This window comes from the organism of the source record quoted next, unplaced genomic scaffold (assembly GCF_019419815.1).
Source record: "Pyrus x bretschneideri cultivar Hongxiangsu unplaced genomic scaffold, Pyrus_bretschneideri_v1 Contig94, whole genome shotgun sequence".
Lineage (NCBI taxonomy): Eukaryota > Viridiplantae > Streptophyta > Magnoliopsida > Rosales > Rosaceae > Pyrus > Pyrus x bretschneideri.
Genome location: NW_025999836.1, coordinates 1,145,004 through 1,171,357, shown reverse-complemented (window position 1 = coordinate 1,171,357; position 26,354 = coordinate 1,145,004). Strand labels below are relative to the sequence as shown.

Genomic DNA, 26,354 nt, shown 5'->3' with positions numbered 1-26,354 from the left:
ACGGAAAAAATCTTATACAAATTACAAAAAGTAAATACTTGTTTTACAAGAAATGGTAATGGTGGTGCTATAACAAAGGATTTGTAAGAAGTAAAAAGAGTTATGTGGATAGTATCACCCAAAAGGTAACTATAAAGAAGATTTCGAAGTTAAGTTACTGGTGATGTAGTTAATGACCGATCCAAAGTGAGTAATCCGGGTTGAAAGGTTCAGGGATGGGTTCGTTGTCTTTGGTTTTGTGTTTGGGGTGATTCTCGAGTGAAGAATTATATTCTATCAAATATTGTTGTAGTAAACTTTTTCTTTCTATTATTATTGTTTGTAAGAAGCAAAAGAAACTAAAAATATTAGATTTTGGGTAAATTACAAAAAACTACCTTAACTATGGGTTGAACGACACTTTTATACTTCATCTTTTTAAAATGACAATGTCATACCTAATCTTACGAATTTGGTCCAATGTCAGATCTCCGTCAGTTTTTCTGTTAAGTGCTGCCGTAGCTAGAGACATGACCCATTCACTAATCTAACTGGATTAAAAATTAATTAAATATATTTTTAATAATTAAATATTAAAAAATTAAAACTTAAAATATTTATTTTATATAAAATTGTGGGATCCACCCTCTCTTTTTCTCGCCTCTCTCTTGTCTCTCTTTGCTCTCTCTAGGCACTTGCATCCCCAAAATCCCAAAACCCAGAAACCTTTCCCACCCGTCTCCCCCAACCTTCCTTTACTACCAAAACCGCCGCCCTCACCTACCAATCACCTTCTTCGATGCTAAGGAGGCCGACGATGGCTTCACGCGTAGCTCCTCGAGCTGGTCCCTGTTCATGTACACCCAAAAAAAAAAAATAATAAATAAATAAAATAAACCCAGTTTGTCTTCCCCACTCCCTTCTCCCCACCAGAGTCTACTCCCAAATTAGACACACCTTATCTCCCCACCCCCCGTCTCCTCACTCGAACCCACCCCCAAAATTAGAGACATTCATTCTCTCTCTCTCTCTAATCCCTAGCCCCAAATCAGAGACACTCCATTTCTCTCTCTAATCTTTGAGATTATTTGGAAAGGTAATGCCATGGCTCACGGTGGCTACAGTAAGCGGCGAGTGAACCCAGGACGTCGGTCCAAGTCGACCTTGGGCCCAGAAACGAAGCCTAAGTCCTTCACCCTAAAAAACTAGATACGTTCCATCGAGCGTATGCCCCGTAGGGTACTCCCTCACTCTTTCTTCCCAATCTCCAGCTCCTTATTTGTTATTCCATTTTGACCTTGCTTCAGTTGTGGTTGATTTTGGGGTTAGGGTTTGTGTGGTTTTTGGGTGTCAATCACCTAGTTCTTTGCTAGCCTTGCTGTGTGTATATATAGAGAAAAGTGTGTACCGTACACTGAATTTCTAAGGAATTTGAAGGAATTGGAAAATGTCTAACCTAATACCGCTTGAATTAGTATTCATGTCGTAAGATTATAAATTTGTAGTAAGGAACTTTGTGGTGCCAAATGTGAAATGGATATTTACTAAGGGATTGGGGATGCATGTTGCCCAGAGAAAGAGAGAGGAGAGAGAGGCGAGCAAGAGAGAGAGAGAGAGAGAGAGGGTGGGTGGTGGATGAAGGTTGGGGGGGCGGGTGGGAAGGGTTTCTGCGTTTTGGGGATGCAGGTTGCAGGGAGAAAGAAGAGAGAGGTGTGAGAGAGAGAGAGAGAGGACAGAGAGAGGGTGGTGAAGGTAGGTTGGGGGGGGACGGGTGGAGAGGGATTTGTAGAGGTGGATCCAACAATTTTATATAAAAAATAATTTTATTTTAAATTTTTTAATATTTAATTAATTTTTAATCCAGTTGGATTAGTGAGTGGGTCCCATCTCTAGCCATGTCAGCACTTAACACATAAATTAACAGAAAAACTGACAGAGGTCTGATATTGGACCAAATTCGTAAGATTAGGTATGACATTGTCATTTTTAAAAGATAAGGTATGAAAATTTCGTTCAATCCATAATTGAGGTATTTTTTTTGTCATTTACCCTTAGATTTTTAGTACAATAACGCACACATAAATAGGAACAGGCTTTTGTTGTACGTATGAATTAAAGCAATTTGGTGGAGAGTGGACACCACATAGATTGGCCATTAAGATTCAAGGTAGAAATTTTATAGTTGTGACTCATAAAACATGTTAAATTAGAATTGTTTATCCACATTTTCCATGTCCCTCACATGCCTTATAATTAGTCGGTGAGACTGTAAGACCTACTTTAGTTTGCAACTTCTGGTGTAATTTCCCTTCACTCATTTTTGTCGCCAACATTATTATGATTAATTTCAACTCCTATAAAAAGCCACCTTCATCTGCTTTCCCTTCAACCCAAAATCTCACGCCCTCAACACGCTACTAGCTACAACCCCATTTTCTCTTTATCTCTTTACCGAAAAGCACTTAATTAGAAGGCCACTTCTCCATCTTTCAGCTTGAAATTAAGCAGCTGATCCAATGGCGAAGCAGATGCGGATGAGATTGTTGTGTTCTTGGACTGAGGTTGCACCTGCCCTTTTGATATCTCACAACAAGACTTCAACATGTCCTGTATTGGAGACAATAACTGAAGACTGGGAGATGGAGGCCGAGGAGAAAGACTTGCAGGACTCAAAAAAATGAAATGTTAAAAGTTTGTGGACTTCTAATAAATTTTCAGGGTTCCCATGTCCTGATTATTTATATTTTTCAGTTTTTTGTGTGAATTTGTAGAAGTTTGTGGACTTGGTTGGATTATTTAACAGAATTATGTAGTTTCAGTGGGCTTCCATTCCATCCTATATTTATGAAAAGGAAAAAAAATTGATGCCTTTGTATTTCTAGTTGTATAATTATTGATCAAAGAAGTTGATTTCTGCAATGCTGTTGAAACCAAAGAGATGTTAAACATTCTTAAGGCACACTCATGACTCACTCCTTAATGTAATCAGTTTTAAGTTTGGCTGTATATGCCAACGCCATAGGTGATTCCTAATAGAGAAGTGATCATCCTGAGACCAAGATCCATTTTGCATCATACATATCTGAGGGATTTCTTGGTTCGGGCCGAAAAGGAGGGAGTAAAAGCATGTTTGGAATTGGGACATTTAACACATTAGCAATGAACTCAAAGAAATTGATCACATGGTACCTATCTGTGTGAATGTAAGAGATTTAAATATTGTCCCTTCCAGCGTATTGGAAAATAAAAAAATAGTTAACAAATTCAAGATAATTACGTAATTATAAAATACTCTCTCAATTCATCCTATTTCATCAAATATGGGAGTGATATGGTTCCGAGTTAGGATGACTATGCCTTCAAATTAATAGATCGAGTTACAATTTTGCTATCTGAATAACTAGACTAAAGTCACATGCTATCCACGTGAGAAGATAGCTATTGCGAGAGAATATTGCATGGGAGAAGTCAGTTACTGCACAAGAATACAGAGTAATTAAAGAAACTAGTTTTTCACGTCAGCCCAACTAAATTGGGATTAATTTAATTATTGTAGATTAGAATTTTCATTATTTTTTAATACCTTCGATATTATTTACACTAAATAATAGACGAGTCGGCTAAACCTCACAATGAGTTAGCCATAATAATTTAGTTCGAGTTCACCTTTTGCCAAAATCAAACCTAAAAATGCTTACTTACAAGTGAAGATGAATAATACTAAACCGTAGTACTAAGTAACATGATTTCCTTAACTTGTATAGCCCCTTGTGTAATTCTATTTATATTCCTCCTTATAAAGAAGTGAATTTGTTTGGAAAATAATTGACTAGGAAGATTCTCTTAAATTAAGTCACATTTGTTACCTTTCAGGCTTTTAACCCAAAAAACAAGAACCCTCATTTTGAATCCCAAACCCAAACAATTCATATTTTGTATTGACAATTGACATTACATGTATATTTCAAGATGCCACTTAATGCATTATTAAATATAGAGTAATACTAGGTAGGCTAAATTTGTATCCTAAATTTGTAAATTTAATGATGCATCACCAATAAAAAATAAGTACAGTAATCAATACTTAAGTAATAATCCAATCATTGATTTCCATGTCATTTACGCCTAGTTTGGTACTGAGGTGATTCTGAAAAAAGATGGTATCAAAAAAAACTGGGAGCTATTTTTGTGTTTGGTAAACATTCAGCTTTAGCTTTTGTTCACAATTTTGAGTGAAGAAAAGCCAAAGCTGCAAAACCCAACTTTGAAAAACCGGCTTTTTTCACATTTGTTTTACATAAAAGTTTACCAAACACTATAATACTGTTTTTTTTTTTTTCAAAAGCACTTTTACAAAAAAGTTTACCAAACACTATGCTATTTTATTTCATAGCTGCTTATTCTTACAGTACAGCAGAAGTAGCTTTTTTTCAAAGCACAGCAATACCAAACCAGCCCTTAGTCTACAAAATTTAGTGTATAAATTTAGTTTCCCCTGTATTACCCTTTAATATAAATTCTAAAACACCTGCATTGTTGGCAAAAGATTCGAGATGAAAGGTGAACCAATTGTGAAGCCATTTAAATAAGAATCTCTTAAGGGACAATAATATGATGTGACATGTTGTCGTGTATATCAATTACTCTGAGGACTAGGATTCTCTTATCTCTTCTTTCCATTCCCTTCCATCATTTCCTTCACATTCTCTATTTTGTCTTTCTCTTTCTATAAAAAAAAAAAATTAATATAAGATATTGACGTGGTTTAACCGTGACTGTTCAAATAGGTGGGGAGGGAAAGGGAGGGGAAAAAAATAGGGGAGAGAATCATACTCCATACTCTGAACCTCAATTAAGAACATGGCTTTGTCTACTCCTGGTTAACCTTTTGAGTTGTGGATTAGATGGGTTGAGTTGGGTTAGGTTTCCACAACATACCAACGGTTACGTTACACGGAAAAATCTCTCTAACTTTCTCTCTTTAGAAAAACCTCTTTCTTTGCTGAAACACATTCGCCGCTAGCCTTAGCCTTTGGCTTGGGTGTCAGTGGCAACCCTTTTTTCTCCTCCTCCTCTTCGTTTCTTCCTTTCCTCTCTTTTCTTAGTTTCCTTCTGAGTTTTTGATCAGTCGTCCTTGAGCTTTGTCTTAAATTTTCCCTAAGCTTGTCTCAGATTTGGGCTCCATGCCCCTTCCTCGGTTGTCTTCCTTATGTTCTTTTGTTTCCCACCCGCCCTCTCCTCTGGCCATGCCTATTCAAACCCAAACCTCCATCTCCTCCCACCTTTTCCATCTACCTTCCTTCCTCATTATCTATTCACTTCCCCTCCCCCCCAACCAGTTTACCGGATTCCCCTCGTGACCAAGTGTTCTGCAACTTCTGTTAAAGCCTCACATTTTATCCATATGTTACTTGTTTGTATATAATTGCAAGGTTTGGTGAAGGGAACTTGGCCTCATTTATCTCTAAGTTCAGTGTTTTCGGTGACAAAATCTGGCTCTGGTGTGCTCATGGTTGCGGATTTGTAACTTTTGTGCTACGATGTCTTGTTCGAATTGACTACTCGGTCGTTTTATCTAGTGTTGCTAGGTTAGTGGCTGCTATAGCGGGAGCTGCTCTTCTTTGTATGATTGAGATTAGAGTTTTATTTTCTATTTGTTTGTTTATTGGGATGGGCTTTTGTATTTTAGCTTTCTCTAAGTGTGCTTGGGTTATTCTGCCTTCTCTTGGGTTGGCCTGTAACCTTTTTTTTTTTTTTTTTTTTTTTTTGAGAAATAGTTTCATACTCTTGGCTCTTCAAACGAAGAAACTTGAAGATCCAACTCTATTTTTCTTTTGTTAATTTGTTGACAAATAGTAAGATACTAGCAAAAATGTCTGCGCTCCGTTGTGAGTTTTGAAATCATAGCCCACAATTTAAAAATTATTTAGATATCACTCATAAGAACTGAATCCATAAGGTGAAATAAATATTTCTGTTTCATCTATATTCTATTGAATTTACATTAATAGCATATGCACCATCAAACCTAACTATGTACAATTACATGATTTTTTAATATGGATTTGAGAATGTGGTTGTTTAATTGTCCCTAAGGTGTAATAGTAGTTGTTGGTGATGTGGCAAAAATACACCTGCACAGAGATTCAAAATTGAATCCTAATTTCTTATAGCATAAGAAGAAATGGAGGTGCTGCAAGACAATCTATTAGTGATAAAGTCTTAAAGGATGGCGTATTTAAGGCATATATCTGAATCTGATTTAGAGGATTGCCTATGCACAAATCCTCCTGTCAATTCAACCGTGGTTATCTCAGCAATAACCTATTGATTTCAAAGATCAAATTAATAAATTAGAAGGTTGTATAAAACTGGACCCTCTATGTTAATGTATAGAGGCAACATCTACTAAAAATAACATGATTTTTTCATCTTGTGTACAGGTTTGTCATTGTATTTCAGATTGACAAACTCATTTACTCCAAATTTCTTAGCTAAAATAAGAGAAATAATGTTATAAGCAAAAATCTATTTTTATTTTTCCCACTAAACTACATGTTAAATTGAGCTAAATATTCAAACTTGAGTCCATTTTCTCATCAGCCAATCCAAACTGATTGTGAAAGTTTTGAGGCTTGAAGAATTATGCACGAGATAATCGTAGGAAAATGAGTTTGGTGTACATTTATATAACACACCCATCTGATGGAATATTCTAAGTGCATCATTGAGATGAGGCCCTCAGTTTCTGAAAGGCACATATGTTGTTCACCTGCAAGGATACATCACATAGCAAAAAATTAGAGAGAATAAAAGTTTCTATTCGAAAAATTAGAAAGCATAACAAAATCATATGTATGCATTCAGATCATGTAAAACCTCAAGTCATATGTGTAGTCTACTAAATCACTCAAGGATTTGTAACTATAACATGATAAAACCCTTGATAGGATTCACACCAACATTATTGTCCACTGTACGAAATTTCTGAAATTGCACTTTTGACAACATATTGAATGAGTGAGGACACTCAATTAACTTTGCTTTTAACAGTGTAATGCACAGGTAATCCAATGACCAATAACCATGAAAGTTGGAATGATTTTGCACATGCTTAAGTAATGACCAATCGGTATTTTAATTTCTTCTGTGTCTGATGTGTTCTTAGCAACAAAAACGAATGGAAAATAAGTCATATTCTACCCACACAAATCGATAAAATTCCTTAAATTCAATGCCGGAGAGATTTCCTCAAACCTCAAAAGCAAATATGTACAATACATATATATATATATATATATGTATACGTATGTATACGTATATGTTCTGTAGAATGTGGGATTAGTGATCCATTAAGAAAAGGGGGGAGAAGGTGGAGGTGGAAGATCGACATTTAAAAACCGTATGGAAACTGTATTATCTTATTACTGTATTTGTGAAATTTATTAGAGCCTTCAAAGAGTTTTATTCTGATTTTCTCGTACCTATAACAATGCTTAATGGGTGGAGTAAAATGCTTGTTGGTTAACATTTTGTTGGGATGATTGGATATGGTTGTAGTTTGATTAATATATACACTCCAATTTACCCCAAGAGCTAAAGAATTTCTAGAAACCTCCCAAGTAATTTCAAAGTTCTTGGAACATATAGCAAGAAAAAAATGGCAGATTTTACTAATTTACTGCAAGCAAAAAGAAATCCAATTTACAAAACCCAAGCCACAGATTCTTAAGCCCAGAATCTCTAAACAGAAAAGCCAACAACCCACAAAAAATGTTGAAAAAAATCAGGAACCAATGCACATGAGGATATTGAAATGCACCAGAAATAATTACACATTCAGGAACCATTAAGTTGAAACATGAATCACTCATTTCCACATTCATGACCAAGCTCAATACATTTGCTATTATATCTGGGTTTACGGTCAGGGAAGGACATACAGGAAAGATGCATGTCAGCTTAAAATTTGCTTGAAATAAATGTTTCCTTTAAAACCTAATCCCTTGAAGCTTACCTAATCTCGTTTCTCTACAATGCTAAATGTTAAAAGTACAACGTGAAAAGCTGTCAATCCCTCCATATATGTGTTGGTACCTAGCCAATTAGTTGGTTATGCTATCCTATATCAAACAACTTCTTGTACATCTTGTACTGAAGCAAATTTGTTGTTCAACAGCGATACGATGGTCAATAAATAAGGATTGGCTGCTAGGTTTGGTTCGGTGCAAATCAAGTAAGCTGCTTGTTCTAGCAACCTAAACCCTCAAACTTCATAGCTTTTGATTTAACGGGAATGCCAAGGTGAACTTTACCGCATCACTATGCCTGATAATTTTGACACACTACCACCTTAGCATTCCAGTTCCTTGTAATTCAATCAAGATCCACATTGTTTGAAGAAAAAAGATAAGACAATGTGCTCACAAACTCACATGTGCCTCCAATGAGCACTCATTAAAAAGAATCAATTCCACTTGGTTTTCAAGTCAAGATATGGAGATTGCATATTATTCAGTTCATGAGATGGGATGGGAGTACTTCCTCCTTACTTCTCTCTGACTCCAGCAACTTATAATTTGAATCTTTTTTATGGTTCTTCTTTTTTGCCTTTTGTGTCTTTAGCTTTCTAAGCATTATCTATTCTAAAGTTGAGTATGTGGTGGACTTAGTTAATTTCTTGATATAAGCCCAGCCCTTAGGGAGTGAAAATGAAGAGGCTGCCCCATCAAGGGTTAAAATTTGACGGTCAAAATGGTAAGTTAGTAAGGGAAATTTTGCCTTGTACAACAATATCGGAGTTGCTTATTATTGCAACCTGTACGACAGTGTCGGAGTTGCATAAAACATAAATATAGTCTAGCCATAACCCAATCATTTCAAATAACACCATAAACTCACCCGAACTTATCTGCGCGTCCCACGTTCGCCTTAGCACTTCCAAGCATTAACAACAACTATATTCAGGTAATATACATATAGATATGGCATGATGCAATCTAAAACTCAACCATATCATACTACTTTAAAATATATATTAACATGGCATAAAATGCATAAATCAATTTAAAATCATTTGTGGAACTATCAATCATATATATACTATAAAAATGAAAAGACCCACTCACCTGAGGTCCGCACAACAACTCCCTAACACGAATATTGAGGCATCATGAACGATCGTTGCCTAGAACAAATATTCAGTCACGTCTCATAATTATTATTGATAGAACACGTAACATACATGAAACACATCCCCAAGGATATTCTAGAATGATTTGAGATCCATTCACCAAAAATCATTTGTCGGTCAAAAATCAACGGTAGGGTCCACAACCCTACGTAATTCAATCTGGAAGATCCGCATCTAGGATTTCCGATCCATAACTTCTAAAGATCCACATTATGCTTTTAGATCATCATACTAAAGTTTCATTATGATCCAATGGTTGGATCTCCGCCAATTGCAAAATTCAAGTGGCGGTCAATGTTTTATTTTACGAACTTACAAATCCAATTCGGGAAGATCCATACGTCAGATTCCCAAACCGTAAGTTTCTAATAACCTTAAATATTACGTACTATAATGTATTAAGGTTTGGTGACGATCTAACTGTCGGATCGTCAATTTCGCATAATGTTCAAGTAGCGGTCTTTATCAAAACTATGTTCAAACGATGAGATTTCATCAATTAGACTTCACCTATGGAATTGGTGTGTCAAACTTAGCTTAGGAAGGTCGGAGGATGACTTGGCTCAAGCACCGTCGCCTCGATTCGCCTAGAAATTCAACTATCTCCAAAAATTCTCAAATTTTATAGAAATGAAGATCTCAAATAGTAGAGCAAGTTTTATACCTATGACGAAGTCCAATTTGGTCGGGAAATGCTCCAATTTCACTCAAACCCACCGGAACCCTAAAATAGGTGAATTTCGATTCTCCTTCCTACGTGTTCCAATGTCTCTACCACTAGTTGGGTCTTGTTGCCCGGTCCAAAGGAAGTTGATTAAGGGTAGTTGTGGGTGGTAGAATTCGCCGGATGGAAGGAATCACCGTCGAGCACCTCTGATGCTCCGATGAGGTTCTACACAGTTTTGACTTATAACCCTTTGAATTTGGGTGGAAATGGTAGAGGGGAGGTTGTAAAAGAGATTGCAGGTGATGGATGGTTGAGTTTTACCTAAAAAATGGATGAGATTGGCCGGAATTCACACCAGTTCGAAACTGGGTGGCCGGAATTCACACCAGTTTGAAACCGGGTTGCAGAGCATGGACGAGTCGACGGGAAATGGTGGTTCTTTCTTACCCTTCCTGATTGGTCCCTCCTTCCCCCTCCCCTTAATCTCTAGTTGGTCCTAAAAATAATATGATTGGGCCGGTCCTCAACCTTGATTGGTTACAATTCCCACATGGTGGGAGTTTTAATCAATCTAAAATTCATAGCTTAGTAAAACGACTTCAAATGTCCGTAACTATACCGTTAAAACCCGGACTTGCAAATGGTTTTCGCAGCTTCGAGATCTATTCGAAGACATTAATTGTGACTTCAAATGGTCAACGAAAGTCAAACATCTTCGTCTCTAAGGGCATTTTCATAAAATCACTATTTTAAAATTTATAAACTTAAAATTAGGGATGAGTTGTCACAATCTACCCATCTTAAAAAAAATTTCGTCCCTGAAATTTAAAATCATTTGTAATACAAAAGTAGTGATTTATATACTACTTTTATAAAACATACAATCAAAAATATTTATATATGTATAATAACATCTTGTCAAAATACACATATAACAGCATAAAGTTATTGTACTGAAATTAAAACTGAACATAGACTATTTTTCACTTATGCACTCGCTGTGTTACGTACTCCGAAGATAAGCATGTAGTATCTTTGGGTCGAGCCCATACAATGAATAACTAATTAAATAAGTAAATACAAATGCTAACGTAGAATGACCTACTTGTCTACTTGCTTAACAAACCCAACGAACAAGTTATTGATATTACCGTCTGCAGCTCGCAATACCGACAACTTACTGTTGTCTCGATAAGCAAGTAACAAATTCCCAAGAATGCAATATTATCATCTTGCCCCTCATTGGGAAATATACATACACCTACATCATCTAATCCAAGTCTCAATCATGCTCACACACTACCTTCACGAGTAACATTAACAATAATCATAATTTTTCTATATCATAATCTCGATCATTCAAATACCTGTTCGCAATACTCATTTGTCAAACATGTTCCGTGCGTAAAATCTCTATACCAAGGCTCAAACAATACCATAGCCAAAGCAGAAATGTAACCGCAGTTACACATAAATCTAACCAAGGTAACTGCCTACCATGGTTGGCTAAACTGTAAAATATTCAAAAGCAATATGTCCTTCAATATCCGGATAGTTCATTCAGACTAACCATTAGTCTGAGGATGAAATGTGATACGTGAGCTTAATGCATACAGCCTTCAAGAAGGCTTCCCAAGACTTGGAAATGAAACATGTGTCACGGTGAGATATAGTAGCAACATACACACCACATAACCCAACAATGCAGTTCATAACACCATAGTGAGCAGATTTATATTGAATTTTCCCTCGAGTTTAGTAAAACCACACCAATAAAAACAATCAAGAATTTGAAAGTCAAACAAGTCCAACAAATCTAGAATACCAGGAAATTGAAATTAATGTATGACATCTCGCTACAACGGTAGCTTCTGAAACATTCAATCACCAACGATTAAGATTCATTTAGCAGAGTATTTGTTGGGTGATTGAGAAATTAATGTTCACAACTAAATGTCAATGTCCTAGCAACTCCTCTAAACGGTTTGCCTGTTTCAAAAATAATACAAAGTGTAGTAAGGTAGACATGGAACCCAAAATTGACTAGAATACCTTTCAACACAAAGAGATGAATATGAAATCCCCATTAGAACAGACACTAGTCTAAACGCTCGAGAAATCTGATACTCTCGTGAATGAGGAATTTTACCAAGTGGTCAAAAATGTAGTCCCTTTGGACCAATGAAAAGAAAATGGGTTATCTTGTCAAGTTGATTTATAGACATCGAAACATCATCATCATCTCCACATGTACAAGATACCTCGTACCGAAAGTGTATGATGATATTTCCCAACTCCCTTCATATACAAGAAATGATTATGACTATTCAAACCATTTCTTGATATCTCGCAAGTAACATCAAAACAATACCTGTGAACTCCAATTGAGGCGGGATAGGACAGGTTGAAAGTGTTCAACTATACATATATCTTTTGCTGCATTAAATAGTGATTACATTTGCACAATTGAAATAATACACGATAATGCAATCGTAGAAGTTGATGTAGTTCTTCCATCATCACTATCAGAAATTTTGGCTTAACTCAAATGAAGATGTTTAAGAAATCTAAGGTTGGTAAAGGTTCTAGACACGTTCTCACATAGAAGCGTCATCCGATATTTTAAATGAATATAATACCACTTGACTCCAGTCACGAATAGGATGGTTCATTTCGAACAGTTTTAACTGTTGGAAAGTATGAGCGATTCTTCATCATGCTAACTCAACACAGCCGAAACATCCAGAGAGCACGTCATCATGGGTTTCCAAATGATCGATGTCATCGAAAGGTGTAAAGAAAAGGTAAGGTGAGACAACAGTTCATTTGTCTAAAACTTTATTCATAATTAACATCCCATACCAAACTAATTTTCCTTGGTCGACAAGGCCAAAGTTTGTCTTGAATTTCATAACACTTTGTGAGAATTCCAACTTTCTTCCACTACTACCTTTTTGGAAAAAAAGAAAAGAATGTCATTTACGAAATCACATCTCTCAGGAGAAGTACCAATTTACACAAAGGTAATATTTGAAAATTTTGATTTGAAGCCGACTGTTGATAATTGGAGAATTTAATCTCGTTACTAGAATAGATGAGATAGTCGTCTACAAGACTATTATGAATTCGTCAACTACACAAGGAAACTCAATTTACAAAGGTTGGTCGATTAGACCATCAATTCAAAGTAGAGGATAGTGGTTTTTAATCGTCATCCGAAGAAGTTGATAAAACATAAATATAGTCAAGCCATAAGTCAATCATTTCAAATAACACCATAAACTCACCTAAACTTACCTATGCATCCCGCATTCACCTTAGCACTTCCAAGCATTCACAACAATTATATGCAGGTAATTTGCATATGGATATGGCATGATGCAATTTAAAACTCAACCATATCATAGTATTTTAAAATATATATTAAGATGGCATAAAATGCATAAATCAATTTAAAAGCATTTGTGGAACTATCAATCATATATATACTATAAAATTGAAAAGACCCACTCACCTGAGGTCCGCACAACAACTCCCTAGCACGAATATCGAGGCGTCACGAACGATCATTGCCTAGAATAAATATTCAGTCACATCTCATAATTATTATCGATAGAACACGTAACTTACATAAAATATATCCCCAAGGACATTCTAGAATGATTTGGACCCATTGACCAAAAATCAATTGTCAGTCAAAGATCAACGGTAGGGTCCACAACCCTACATAACTTAATTTGGAAGATACGCATCTAGGATTTTCGATCCGTAACTTCTAAAGATCCACATTATGCTTTTAGAACATCATACTAAAGTTTCATTATGATCCAACGGTTGGATCTCCGCCAATTGCAAAATTCAAGTGGCGGTCAACGTTTTATTTTACGAACTTACAAATCAAATTTGGGAAGATCCGTATGTCAGATTCTCAATCCATAAGTTTCTAATATCCTCAAATATTATGTACTATAATGCATCAAGGTTTGGTGACGATCCAACAGTTGGATCGTCAATTTCACAGAATGTTCAAGTAGCGGTCTTTATCAAAACTATGTTCAAACGATGAGATTTCATCAATCGGACTTCACCTATGGAATTGGTGTGTCAAACTTAGTTTAGGAAGGTCAGGGGATGACTCGGCTTACTCGCCGCTGCACACGGCGGTCGGCCGCCTTGATTTGCTTGAAAATTCAACTATCTCCAAAAATTCTCAAATTTTATAGAAATGAAGATCTCAAAGAGTAGAGCAAGTTTCAAACCCACCGGAACCCTAAAATGGGTGAACTTTGATTCTCCTTCCTCGGTGTTCCAACGTCTCTACCACTAGTTGGGCCTTGTTCCTGGGTCCCAGGGAAGTTGATTAAGGGTAGTTGTGGGTGGTAGAACTCGCCGGATGGAAGGAATCACTGTCGACCAGCTCCGGTGCTTCGGCTAGGTTCTACACGGTTTTGGGACCTAAAACCCTTTGAATTTCGGTGGAGATGGTAGAGGGGAGGTTGTAGAAGAGATTGCAGGTGATGGATGGTTGAGTTTCACCTGAAAAATGGATGAGATTGGCCGGAATTCACACCAGTTCGAAACCGGGTTGCGGAGCATGGACGGGTCGACGGGAAAGGGTGGTTCTTTCTCACCCTTCCTGATTGGTCCCTCCTTTCCCCCCTAATCTATGATTGGGCCGGTCCTCAACCTTGATTGCTTACAATTCCCACATGGTGGGACTTTTAACCAATCTAAAATTCATAGCTTAGTAAAACGACTTCAAATGTCCGTAACTGTACCGTTAAACCCGGACTCACAAACAGCTTTCGCGGCTTCAAGATCTATTCCGAGAGATTAATTGTGACTTCGAACGGTCAACGAAAGTCAAACATCTTCGCCTCTAAGGGCATTTTCGAAAAATCATTACTTTAAAATTTGTAAAACTTAAAATTAGGGATGAGTTGTCGCAGTAATTACTTTGATTTCTGCCAATTAGGCTTATGATGGTGTTCTAAGAATTGGAAAAATTGATTATTTCTCTTTTAATTTCTTTTTGATACATATTGAAATATTTATTTATGGAAAATGTTTACTGTTCATTCTATTTCAGTGATTAGAATCGTCTAACTTTTAGTTTTTTCTAAAAAGATATATGATGACGAACTGTGTCAATATAATGAAAATAAAGTCAAGATTACGGAGTCGAGTACCCAGATGAAGAGACTAAGGTGCAGTTTAGGATTGAGGTGTTAAAAAAAAAGCTAGGATGAAAAAAAGCTGGTAAGGATTTTGGTGTTTGGTAAACATCCCAAAACAGCTTTATTTCAAAGTTTCACATGAAAAAAAGCCAAAAAGTGGAAGCTGCATTCTGCAGCTTCCAAGAAGCAGCATTTTGCAGCTTCCAAGAAGCCGCTTATTTTTCCAAAACACAGAGCTACAGTACCCAATTAATGACTTTTTTCAATTTACCAAAACTGCCCCTTCCTTTCTCCTTTCTCATTCTCTCAATCCTACACTCTGCACTCTCTCTTTCTCTCTTGCAAAAAACTCCTACGCCCCTCTTCCCTCTCGCCGCTGCACCTCTTCCTCCTTCTCCTTTTTGTTTCTCTCCGTCACTCTCAACGCCACACCACCGTCGCCTTCCAGGTACTAGCTACTCGACTTGCTTTCAATTTTTGCTATAATTAATTAATTTAATTTTTACGTTAGGGTTTGGCTGCTCTCTAATGATGAACCCATGTTTTGGGGTTTTTTGAAACAGGGTTTTGTGTGGCAACCAACAAACGAGCTCAATCTCATTGATTAGGTAAACATAACTCTTTCTGAAACAGGGTTTGGTGTTTGAATTAATGTTCTAATTTTCAGTTTTGGGGTTATGTTCTAATTTTCAATTTTGGAGTTTGAATTAATTCTGTAAATTTCAGTTTTGGGGTTTGAATTAAGGTTATTATCATGAGATCCATGAAGCAATTTCAGTTCTTAGGGTTTGATTGGCAACGATGGTGTTGCTTTGTTTGTTGGAGTTTTAACTTTGTTTGTTAGTTGTAACTTTGCGTTAGATTGATGTGACTAGTTTTTCTTCACGGAAACACCAGACAAACTTAAATCTTGGGGAAGAGCCTTATAAACCACATGTTATAGCAAAGAGGGCAAACAGCCCCTACATTCCAAGTGGGTGTTAACTGTTAATAGAACCAGACTATGACAAAAGCACACAATCACAAACACACACATCATTTTGAAATGTACATGGTGCAGAGATAAAATTGTTAAGAGAAAATTATAGATGAGAAGAAGAGACTTCAATTGCGTAGCTACATAAACTCTTACTTACGAGGACGTCAGAATTTGGATATGATGATATGGTTTCTCATAGCATTTGTTAAGTCAGGAATACATCATTTTATTAATCAGATGTTGCTATGGCTTCCTCTGCAAAGCTTGTAATTTGTAGGGTAAAACTTTTTATTTTTAGCGTCTGACTAAGCTTGTATACTAGCCTGTGTTTTCTCTTGGTATGCAGAAATTTGGCTACTGCATTTTCGGTTAGATCACAAAAGCTTTTTGAAATAATTTGAAAGTGCAATGATCATATTTTCTTTTGCAAGTCTAACCAATTATATTACATGTTAGTTAAAGGTCCAAAAGTCAAACAATTTTTTTAATTTTCGGCGAACCCAAACTTAATCGTTTAATTGGCTTGTTTGTTATCCCGTAAAATAGATATGCATGGATTTGCAGTTCCATAGAAAACATGCTGCTAACTGGCCTTCTCTCTTTAACCTTGTTCTGGCTTTCTAGTTTCATATATATATATACTTAAGTTGGCTTCTAGAAATAGTTGCGGAGAGAAGAGAGAGGAAAAAGAAAATTTGAGAACTAGTGATTGGGTTTTCTTCTTGTGGAATACGAGCACTTTAGCTAAGCTGGACAGTTGTATAGGCTCGTACTTTTTTTTCCCAAATTGTTACATGTGGGATCCCTACCTAAAATTAAAAAAAGGTAAAAGAAAATGTCAAAATCTGATCCCCAGTTGAAGCAAAAGCTTGTCATTTGCACCTTTCACTCACTCTTTTGGCTTCATTTTCATGTGACCGTTCACGTTCACTTCACTCCAACAAAACAAGAGAAAAAAATAAACAAATATATGAAAATTTAGAACCTCCTCCCTCCCCCCTCCAATCTTCTTCTTCTTCCTCCTCTCTCTCTCTCTCTATAGTTCACTTCCAAAAATCTCTCAAGCCCTCAAGTTTGACCTAAATCTTGACCAAGTAGTTGTGTGAAACCGTCTGAGTTTTACCAAATGAAAGGCAGCTTAATATATAGAACCAGAAAAAGCTCTCATAAGAGATGAGTAGAGAGAAGGAAACTGGGGAGAAAGAGAGAGAGAAGGAAAGATAAGAGATGAGTATCGTCAGTGAAGAGCTGTATATAGACTCGCTTTTTTTGGTGTGCGTTTATAAGAGGAATAATTATATATAAGAATTGCAAGTTCTACGACGTGTCGGTCGTCATGGAGTTTGAATTTCCTTATAATTGATTTTTCTAGTCAAGCACGCCACCCCAAGAATTAAATAAGTCATTTGAATTGCAGTGTGTGTGTATGCTAATGAATTTATTTTACTTCTAATATTTTAATAATTTATTATTTTATTTTAAAGAATAGTGTAAGGAAGCAAGAGAAGTTTTATATTGGCCCGATGATGTGTCCGTCATACTATTATAATAAGTTCTACTTTTATATATGTATATATACAAATAAGAGAACTTCACTGTGGTGTCTGCCCAATCATATGTTCCTATTACTGTGGTGTCTGTTAGGTTTAATACCTGTTTTCTGCTTGCGAGTTGCTTCTGCTTATGTTAGGTTTATTACCTTTTTTTTGCTTGGTTATATTACAATATTATTTGTTCTTGTTTTAATATATATATATATATATATGTATATATACAAATCATTAGTTGGTATCGATGGCAAATAAGGGAGCATCTTCGTCAAATCCTACTGCTACATGGAATGCCCACAATATATCTATATTTTGTGATGTATGCATCAAGGAGGTTGAGGCTGGACATCGTCCGGGCACTCACTTTGACAAAGAAGGATATGCAAATATTAGAGCTAACTTCAAGGTAGAGACAGGGCATGATTATGAAAGAAAGCAACTGAAAAATAAGTGGGATGCACTTAAAAATGAGTGGAAGTTGTGGAAAGAGCTAGTTGGTAAAGAAACTGGCCTAGGGTGGAATTCGAACAAGGGTACCGTTGATGCCTCTGAGGAGTGGTGGAATAATAAAATTCAGGTTTGTGTATTTATCTTTTAATATGTATTATGATATCATGCAATATGTATTAACTATATTCTTTCTTTACTTGTAGATAAACAAAGAATATGGAAAATTGCGAAAAAAAGGCGTTAGTCCTGAGATGGAGGAAAACTTAGATAGGATGTTCTCGAACACAGTTGCTACCGGTGAACATGCCTGGGCACCTTCATCTGGAGTACTACCACCAGAGACAAGAGAGGAATCCATAGGACAGATTGATTTAGATGATGAGGAAGAAAGTGAGACTATGCAGGATCTAAGGCAAGCTACTAGGAAGGGAAAAAAAAAGAGCAGCTAACCAAGGAGAATTGCAAAAGAAGGTTGATAAGAAAGGAAAAAAAATTGGAGGCGCTGCAAAACTTTGTGGTCAAATTGACCGTCTTGTTGAAGTTTATGAAAGTAGGAGTTCTGCAAACTCATTGATGAGGCCGCTACATTTAGGCAATAGTATTGCGGAAGTGATAGCGTCTGTTGCAAAATTGCTTGGTTGTGAGCCACCTAGCGAGTTATGGTTGTTTGCTACATGTTTATTTTGTAGTGCAGAGAAGCAAGAGATGTTTGCCACTATGAAAGATCCTGAAGTGCAGCTAACTTGGTTGAAATATATGTTCAACAAAGAACAATAAGGAGCTAAAACTATGAATTAGGACTGTGTAGTTTGTATTTATTGAATGTTGCTTGTACTTTGTGTTTATTGAATGTTGGATTATGATTTCTTATTAAACGTTGGATTATTCATGAATGTCGGATTATGATTTCTTAGTGATCGTTGGATTATGACTTGTGGAATGTTGAATTATGTGTTATGTTATAGGTGTATATTCAATATGAACACCTATGATGATGATGATGTTGAGGATTTGGAGGATGGTCTAATTATATATGCTGTAGCGAAAGCTGTTGAAACATATTATTTAAAATATGTCCACAAAACTCCGTGTATGAATTCTTCCCAAACAGGTAATATTTGGTTGATGGAAGTACTACAAGGACATCATGTGTGACGCTATAGAATGTTTAGGATGAACAAAGATGTCTTTTATAGATTATCCAATGACTTGCAAACTAATTATGGATTGAAAGGTTCAAGGAGAATGAGTGCAATTGAAATATTAGGAATGTTCTTGCATATGTTGGGACATGGTGTGAAAAATAGATTAGCGCAAGAGAGATTTCAACATTCTGGTGAGACTGTTAGTAGATATTTTGGTGCTATGTTGGATATCGTATGTAAGATGGCAATAGATATTATCAAACCGATTGATTCGGAGTTTCGTGGCATTCCCCAAGAAATAAGGAGAGATACAAGACACATGCCTTATTTTAAGGTAAAATTTGACTCGTCTTCCAACTTATTTGCAAACTAGAAATGTAGGTTGACGGTTTTCTTTATGTTATTATTTTTAGGATTGTATTGGTGCTATAGATGGAGTACATGTTGAGGCTTCAATACCACCTCCGGATCAAGTTCCATACATTGGTAGGAAAGGAATACCGACTCAAAATGTTATGGCTGCATGTAATTTTGACATGCAATTCACATTTGCTTGTGCTGGATGGGAAGTCACTGCACATGATAAAAGGGTTTTTCTATCCGTGCTACGGAATCCAAATTTAAACTTTTCTAAGCCTCCAAATGGTAATCTTCATACTTGCTTTGTATTATTATAACATTTTACATACTTGCTTTGTATAATTATTACAATACAAAACAAAATTTTCAATTGTCAGGAAAATATTACTTGGTGGATGCGGGGTACTCACAAATGAAAGGTTATTTGGGACCATATAAAGGTGAAAGATATCATCTCCCGGACTTTCGTAGGGGTGCTGAACCAACGGGTCATAAAGAGGTATTCAACCACATGCATTCTTCTCTTAGGAGCATCATTGAACGAACTTTAAGAAAAGATGGGCAATTTTAAGGGATATGCCTAATTACCCGTTCAATAAGCAAGTGAAAATTGTCATTGCTACAATGGCTCTTCATAACTACATACGGAGGTATTCTGAACGGAAAGCAGTTCTCCAACCAACTCGTGGACGAGCTTTGCGACAAATACAAGTTCAAGCAGCACAAGTCTTCCACGTATCATGCTCTGGCCAACAGCCTCGCGGAAGCATTCAACAAGACGCTGTGCAACCTCCTGAAAAAGGTAATCGGCCGAACAAAGAGAGACTGGCATGAAAGAATAAGTGAAGCACTTTGGGCATATAGGACTACATATAGGACTCCCACCCAAGCTACGCCTTATTCTCTCGTATATGGCGTGGAAGCTGTTCTACCGCTCGAAAGTCAAATCCCCTCACTAAGGATGGCTATACAAGAAGGCTTGACTAATGAAGAAAATGCAAAGTTGCGCCTTCAAGAGTTGGAAGTGTTGGATGAAAGAAGGCTCGAAGCTCAACAACACTTGGAATGCTACCAAACATGATTATCCAAGGCATTCAACAAGAAAGTCCGCCCAAGGTCTTTCCAAGCCGGAGATCTCGTGCTGGCGTTACGTAGGCCCATCATCACAACTCACAAGACAAAAAGCAAGTTCACATCAAAGTGGGATGGACCTTACATAATACAAAAGGTCTACACCAATGGCGCCTACTTAATCATGGCAGAAGACGGCTTGAAGATCGGCCCCATCAACGGCAAATTTTTGAAGCGCTACTACCCCTAAAGCAAACACACCATGCTCCTGGCCCCACAAGAGCATAAAATGTGCATGGCCAAATCATCACCAAAATCACCATTAAAATAAATAATAATAATAATAATAATAATAATAATAATAATAATAATAATAATAATAATAATAATAAATAAAAATAAAAACCATCACTCATTTGAACTACGTCATGACTTGATCGCTCCTCAACCAATGGTACGTAGGCAACTTGAAACTTCAAAACTTCAAGTATAGTTACATCATCAACAAAAACACAAACACTTCGGAGAATAAAGAGCAAATTCAAGAATGCAAACACTTTATGTCTTTGAAGGAAAAAGTTTGATTACAAAAGAGAAGGCAGAAGACACTACTCGAAAACTATGTCCCTAAAACTGCGAAGGCAATCTTCAAGCAAGCCTTCCAAAGTCTTCAAAGTCTCTACCTCGGTGAGAGACAAGATGGGTAACTCCATAGCCATGTCTTTCTCTTGTTCTAGGCGTGAAATCTCCTCTTGGCATTGAGAAAGTGTAGCTCCCTGCTCCCCGATAACACTTTCAAGTTTTGATGTTTCGATGCCCAGTTGTTCTTGCTCTCATATCAATGTATCTAGACGTACCTGGACGGAAGCTAAAGAAGTCTCTATGGCTTGATAATCTCCCGAAGCAGCTTGCTGAGAAGACCGGACTTGGGTTAGTGACAAGTCTATTGCAGCAGGCTGGTGAGCTCTAACATCTGGACTCAACTTCTTCAAGGAAATAGCACGCAAGGAAGAATACTCAGTTATCGGCAGCGCAGGATTGCAGGACAGGGCAGTCGGGATGCAAGAAAGCAAGCAATGCAGTGGTTGTGCAATGGTTGTGCAGTGATGATTCGATCCCTTATAAATACATATATATATATATATATGTGCACATGAACCCAGAGAAGCGAATGAAGTGCAACAACTATGCAAATAATGTTGCAATGACTGTGCAAATAGCAATCTGCATGCAGTGAAGAATGTAATGAGATGACTGTGCAAACAGAAATCCGCATGCAGTGAAGAATGTAATAAGATGACTGCAAATAAATAAATAAATAAAAGGTCTGCATGCGGTGCAGCAAGGAACCTAGTAGTGCCAATCTACCATACTCGTCATCAGGACAATGTACACGCACACAAAAAAAAAAAAAAAAAAAAAAAAAAAAAGGTGCAAGCTACTGTTAGCAAGTCAAGAAGAAAAAAGAAAAGAGATGGTGGCGACAAAACCATTGAAAAGAAGAAAATAGAGGAAGGATGGTGCACGGCACCAGCTTGCAAAAGTATCATTTAAAAAAAAAAGAGAAAGGGAAGGAAGTAACACATCTTAATATGTTTTTTTTGTACTTAACACAATACGCTAAATGAAATAAAGCATGTCTATTAATATCTTCGAGAAATTACAAATGCGCAAAAAAAAAAAAAAAAAAAAAAAAGGGAAAGAAAGAAAAAAAAAAAAAAAAAAAAGATGGAGCCTTCACAAAGGTTGCTCACGTGAAGCCCCACTACTTGGCGAAACCCCAAGAGCGGGAGGCATTGAAGATAAATTAGTCGAAGCCTCAATACTTGGTTGAACGCTAGATGACGAAGGCAAAAGGTGCCTTTGGAAGAAAGCCACAAACCTCTGATGGTCACTTTGAATCTGACCTTCAGATTCTTGTAGCTGATCAAGCTTTCTCTTCATGCTCGTCAAATAATTATTTGCAAGCATGTGCAAATCTCTATTCTCCCGCTTAAGCTGTTTGACCTCTTGTCTAAGAATTTCCACCTTCGCTGTCAATGATTCAACTTGACGGGTTCGAGCAAGTAGGCGTTGGCCCATGTTGGACACAAAGCCTGCACACCGAACACTGAGAGCTAGGGACTCTTGAATGGCCAACTCATCGGACCGTCTTGAAAGCAGCCTATTATCTCTAGGAGTGAGGCAATTCTTAGCTACCACCGTAGCCGTTGTGGCATCCCTCATCACGGAGTCTTCACCTGTAAAAGGGCCATTGGAAGATAAGAAAGACGGGCACCATATGTTACCCTGACGCGGTGCACCTGTATGACTGCTGAGACTCAAATCTAAGCAAATGTTAGATGGGTTAGCCATTTTCAAAGATGTTAAAAGAGAAGGGTTGGATGGAGTAAAATCTCAAAAAAAAAACAAAATACACGGAGACGATTTTCACGAACGGGCAATCTTCAAAGTGTGCATGTTGGATGTGATTGATGGCCACCGATTCAAAAAAAAAAAAAAAAATCGAAGAGACACCACTCTTCAAATCTTAAAAGCCAGATTTTCCTGCGTAAAGTTCGTCAACGTTTTTCAGACGCAACCTCAGCTTTTCAGATAACGCGTGCAACTTTGTCAAAGATCTCTGACAAAGTTGAAAACAAGTGGAGGTCATTATCCCAACTACCACACTTTTGCCGATAAACGTGGGTGACAAAGCCGCACCCGCACTACTACTTGCCATTAAAATCCCTATATAGGTCAACATTCATGGCAAGGCATACATCCAAAAACGCATGACTCTTCTTCTTGGTCGAGAATGTAGCTGCAACCAAACCTCTCAATATGCTCAGTTTTCTTCTTCCCTTGAGAACACCCATTCAACCAAGTCTTCGAGAGCAAACGTATCTCATATCATTAGGGTCGAAAGCAAGAGTATCTCATAGCATGCATTTTCCTCGTCCTTTCCTTTGTTCTTGTTCTTCCCTGCAAGACAAAGAGAAAGAGAGCGATCAGTCGGCACTTGGAATCAAGCTTCCCATTTGGAACCGACTGCCTGGAACCCCTTCCCTGATTGCTTATCCAGCACTGCTCTCAAGTACTCATCTTCAATTGTTGATGTACCCCAAAAAAGATACCAGATGCCTGGAGTACGGATGAGGCAGGAGGAAACGGAAGATCGAAGTATGTGGAGACAAGTGCAACAAATATATGTGCTGATTCATCAGCTACTTCTTCAAAACCCAAAGTATCTCATATCATCAAGGGCGAAAGCAAAGGTATCTCATATCATGCTTTTTCCCTGTCTTTTCCTTTGCCTTTGCATTTTCCTGCAAGACAAAGAGAAAGAAAGCAATCAGTCGGAACCCGAAATCAAACGTCCAATCTGGAACTGATTGTCCAGAACCTTTGCCTGGTTGCTTACCTAGCGTTGCTCTCGAGTGCTCGTCTTCAACTGTCTGTGAGTCTCGAATTCCCTCAGCGCATACTTCAGGACAGGTGACGGAATGTCGGCTCTTTACACTGAAGCTGCGAAGCATGGATGAATCGCTGAGAAGTGATGCTCTGAAAGACCATCTAAAAGCAAAGGGTTGCGCACCACCTCGGCTATGTAAAAAGAAACAAGCAGAGAAGAATGCAGTACAAGGCGCTCGAACAAATTGTTGGAGCGCCACGTCTTCCCCTGCAGAACCACATAATCCAGAAAGAGGAGTTTAAGTCAAATCCAAGCTCGACATCATTATTCTAATCAAAGAGCTCGAGAAGCCTCAACAACCCTTCACTGGCGCCGTCGCCAAAGAGCAAAGCCTTGCTGCGCGACGCCATTAAATTGCCAATACTTCTTCAAAAGCAAAAGTATCTCATATCATGCTTTCTTCATGTCCTTTCCTTGTCCTTCTTCTTATCTGCAGGGTAAGGAGAAAGAGAGAAATCAGCCAGCACTTGGAATCAATCTTCTGATCTGGAACCAACTGCTTAGAATCTATTCCCTGATTGCTTACCTAGCGTTACTCTCGAGTAGTCGTCTTTAACGGTTGATACACTTCCAGAGAAGATAACACATCTTCCTGGAGAACAGCTAAGACGAGTGACAATGAAACATCAATCTTGTGAATCGTCAGTAAACGCAACAACTACACGTGCTGATTCATCCTCTAACCATCTTCAATATGAATTGGAAAGATTGAATAAAGAAACAGGTCATCACCATCCATCTCATGCTTGCCTTGCCATGTGTCTGAATCTTGGAACTGCTCATGGTATATTTTCCTCACGAGATCAGCCTCGATGGCCCTTGAAGAAGAATCACAAGTCCGATCAATCAAGTGTTTACCACCCTTGATCAAATCAACTCCATGCTGCCTCTATAAAAGGAGTCAGTTCAGACCTTCGGAGGAGCACCAAAAAAACATCCTCCAGCCCCAGTTCAGAGTATTAAACCTATGGAAAATCAACGATTGGAGGAAATCAGAAAATCTTCCAGTCGAATTCAAGATCAAGCCTCGACGGCCCTTAGATTAACATCTACGCTAAGGGACTTCAAAACGCATCTTCTACACGTGACAAACACATGTATATGACACACCTTGAAGTGGGGGCATTTGTAGACATTGAAATTTCAGTGAAATAAATGTTAATCAATGTATTAAAATTACAACCTTCACTCATTTCACCTACAACTTCCACTTACTTCACCAACCTCACACACTTATTTCACCTACATCACACACTCATTTCACCTACAACTTCCATTTATTTCACCAACCTCACACACTTACTTCACCTACCAACTCCATTTACTTTACCTACAACATCCACTCACTTCACCAAAAAAATGGATGGTGGTGATTCACTCTCAAAGCCTATAAATAGGCTTCTCCATCAAGAAAAAAAAAAAAGAGGGAGGAATTTACATACACACCAAAACCTTGAAGCCTTGAAACTCTAAAGCTCTCAAGAAAATCCCGAAGGATCAAGAAAGCACTCTTCGTTCTTCGTCAAATCCTCCTTCAAGATAAGCCCCAACGGCCCTTGAAGAACTTCCACACTCAAGATCAAGCCCCGACGGCCCCTTGAAGAAAGTGTTCATCATTCATCATCCGTTCATCCTAAGATCAAGCCCCAACGGCCCTTTAGATCAACAACCTCAACAAACCCATACACCCATTCTTCAAGATCAAGCCCAACCCACTTGAAGATCCATTCATCAACTTTCATCCCTAGATCAAGCCCCGACGGCCCTTTGGATCAACAGCTCATCCACAAACCTACACCCTACGAAGATAGAATCAGAGGATCAAATTACAAAGAGATTGTAACCCCAAAATCATTAATTAATACAAAAATATATTTTGTACATGTATTCTTATTTCTTGTTTCAGGAATTTTTCGTGTTTACAGCTTTATCATTGTCCCTGTTCATCCATAAGCCCCTCCGTATGCCCATTCTTTCCAAATCAAGATGAGCTTTGATTGTGTCCTTTGTCTTGCCTTTGATATTTAGAATGGTGCCCACCAATGTGTCAAATATATTTTTCTCAACATGCATAACATCGAGGTTGTGTCTCAATTTTAGTTTCGACCAATACAGGAGCTCAAAAAACATAGGCTTGTGCGTCCAGTTCATATGTGTAGAAGGTCTAGTCTTACTCACTATTTTCTCAAATGGAGAAAAATCCAAACGGTTAAGCTGTTCTAAAATCTGATCACTAGACCATTCTATAGGTTCAAGGCGATGCTTTGTTTTCCCGTCGAAATCTTTATCCTTTTCTTGCCACTCGTGGTCCCATGGCAACCATCTCTGA

General features: G+C 37.6%; 1 protein-coding gene and 1 long non-coding RNA gene across 2 annotated transcripts; both read left to right on the top strand.

Annotated features, from left to right (window-relative positions):
- The first annotated feature begins 661 nt into the window (after positions 1-661).
- Positions 662-2,854, top strand: LOC125473742. The gene is made up of 2 exons (XR_007255538.1): positions 662-1,218; positions 2,473-2,854. It is a non-coding gene; the product is annotated as an uncharacterized LOC125473742 (long non-coding RNA).
- A 12,493-nt stretch (positions 2,855-15,347) lies between these two features.
- LOC125473739 (L10-interacting MYB domain-containing protein-like) lies at positions 15,348-18,820 on the top strand. Its single transcript, XM_048576982.1, has 4 exons — positions 15,348-15,464; positions 15,580-15,624; positions 17,781-18,122; positions 18,199-18,820. The coding sequence occupies exons 3-4, from the start codon at positions 17,790-17,792 to the stop codon at positions 18,442-18,444; spliced, it is 579 nt and encodes a 192-aa protein (XP_048432939.1). The 5' UTR covers positions 15,348-15,464; positions 15,580-15,624; positions 17,781-17,789; the 3' UTR covers positions 18,445-18,820.
- The last annotated feature ends 7,534 nt before the right edge of the window (positions 18,821-26,354 follow it).

Excerpts from the sequence above, each read along its gene's own strand:
- LOC125473739 (XM_048576982.1), top strand. The coding sequence starts at position 17,790 with ATGGCAAATAAGGGAGCATCTTCGTCAAATCCTACTGCTACATGGAAT. Across the intron at positions 18,123-18,198 it reads GGTGGAATAATAAAATTCAG|ATAAACAAAGAATATGGAAA; the intron begins GTTTGTGTATTT and ends CTTTACTTGTAG.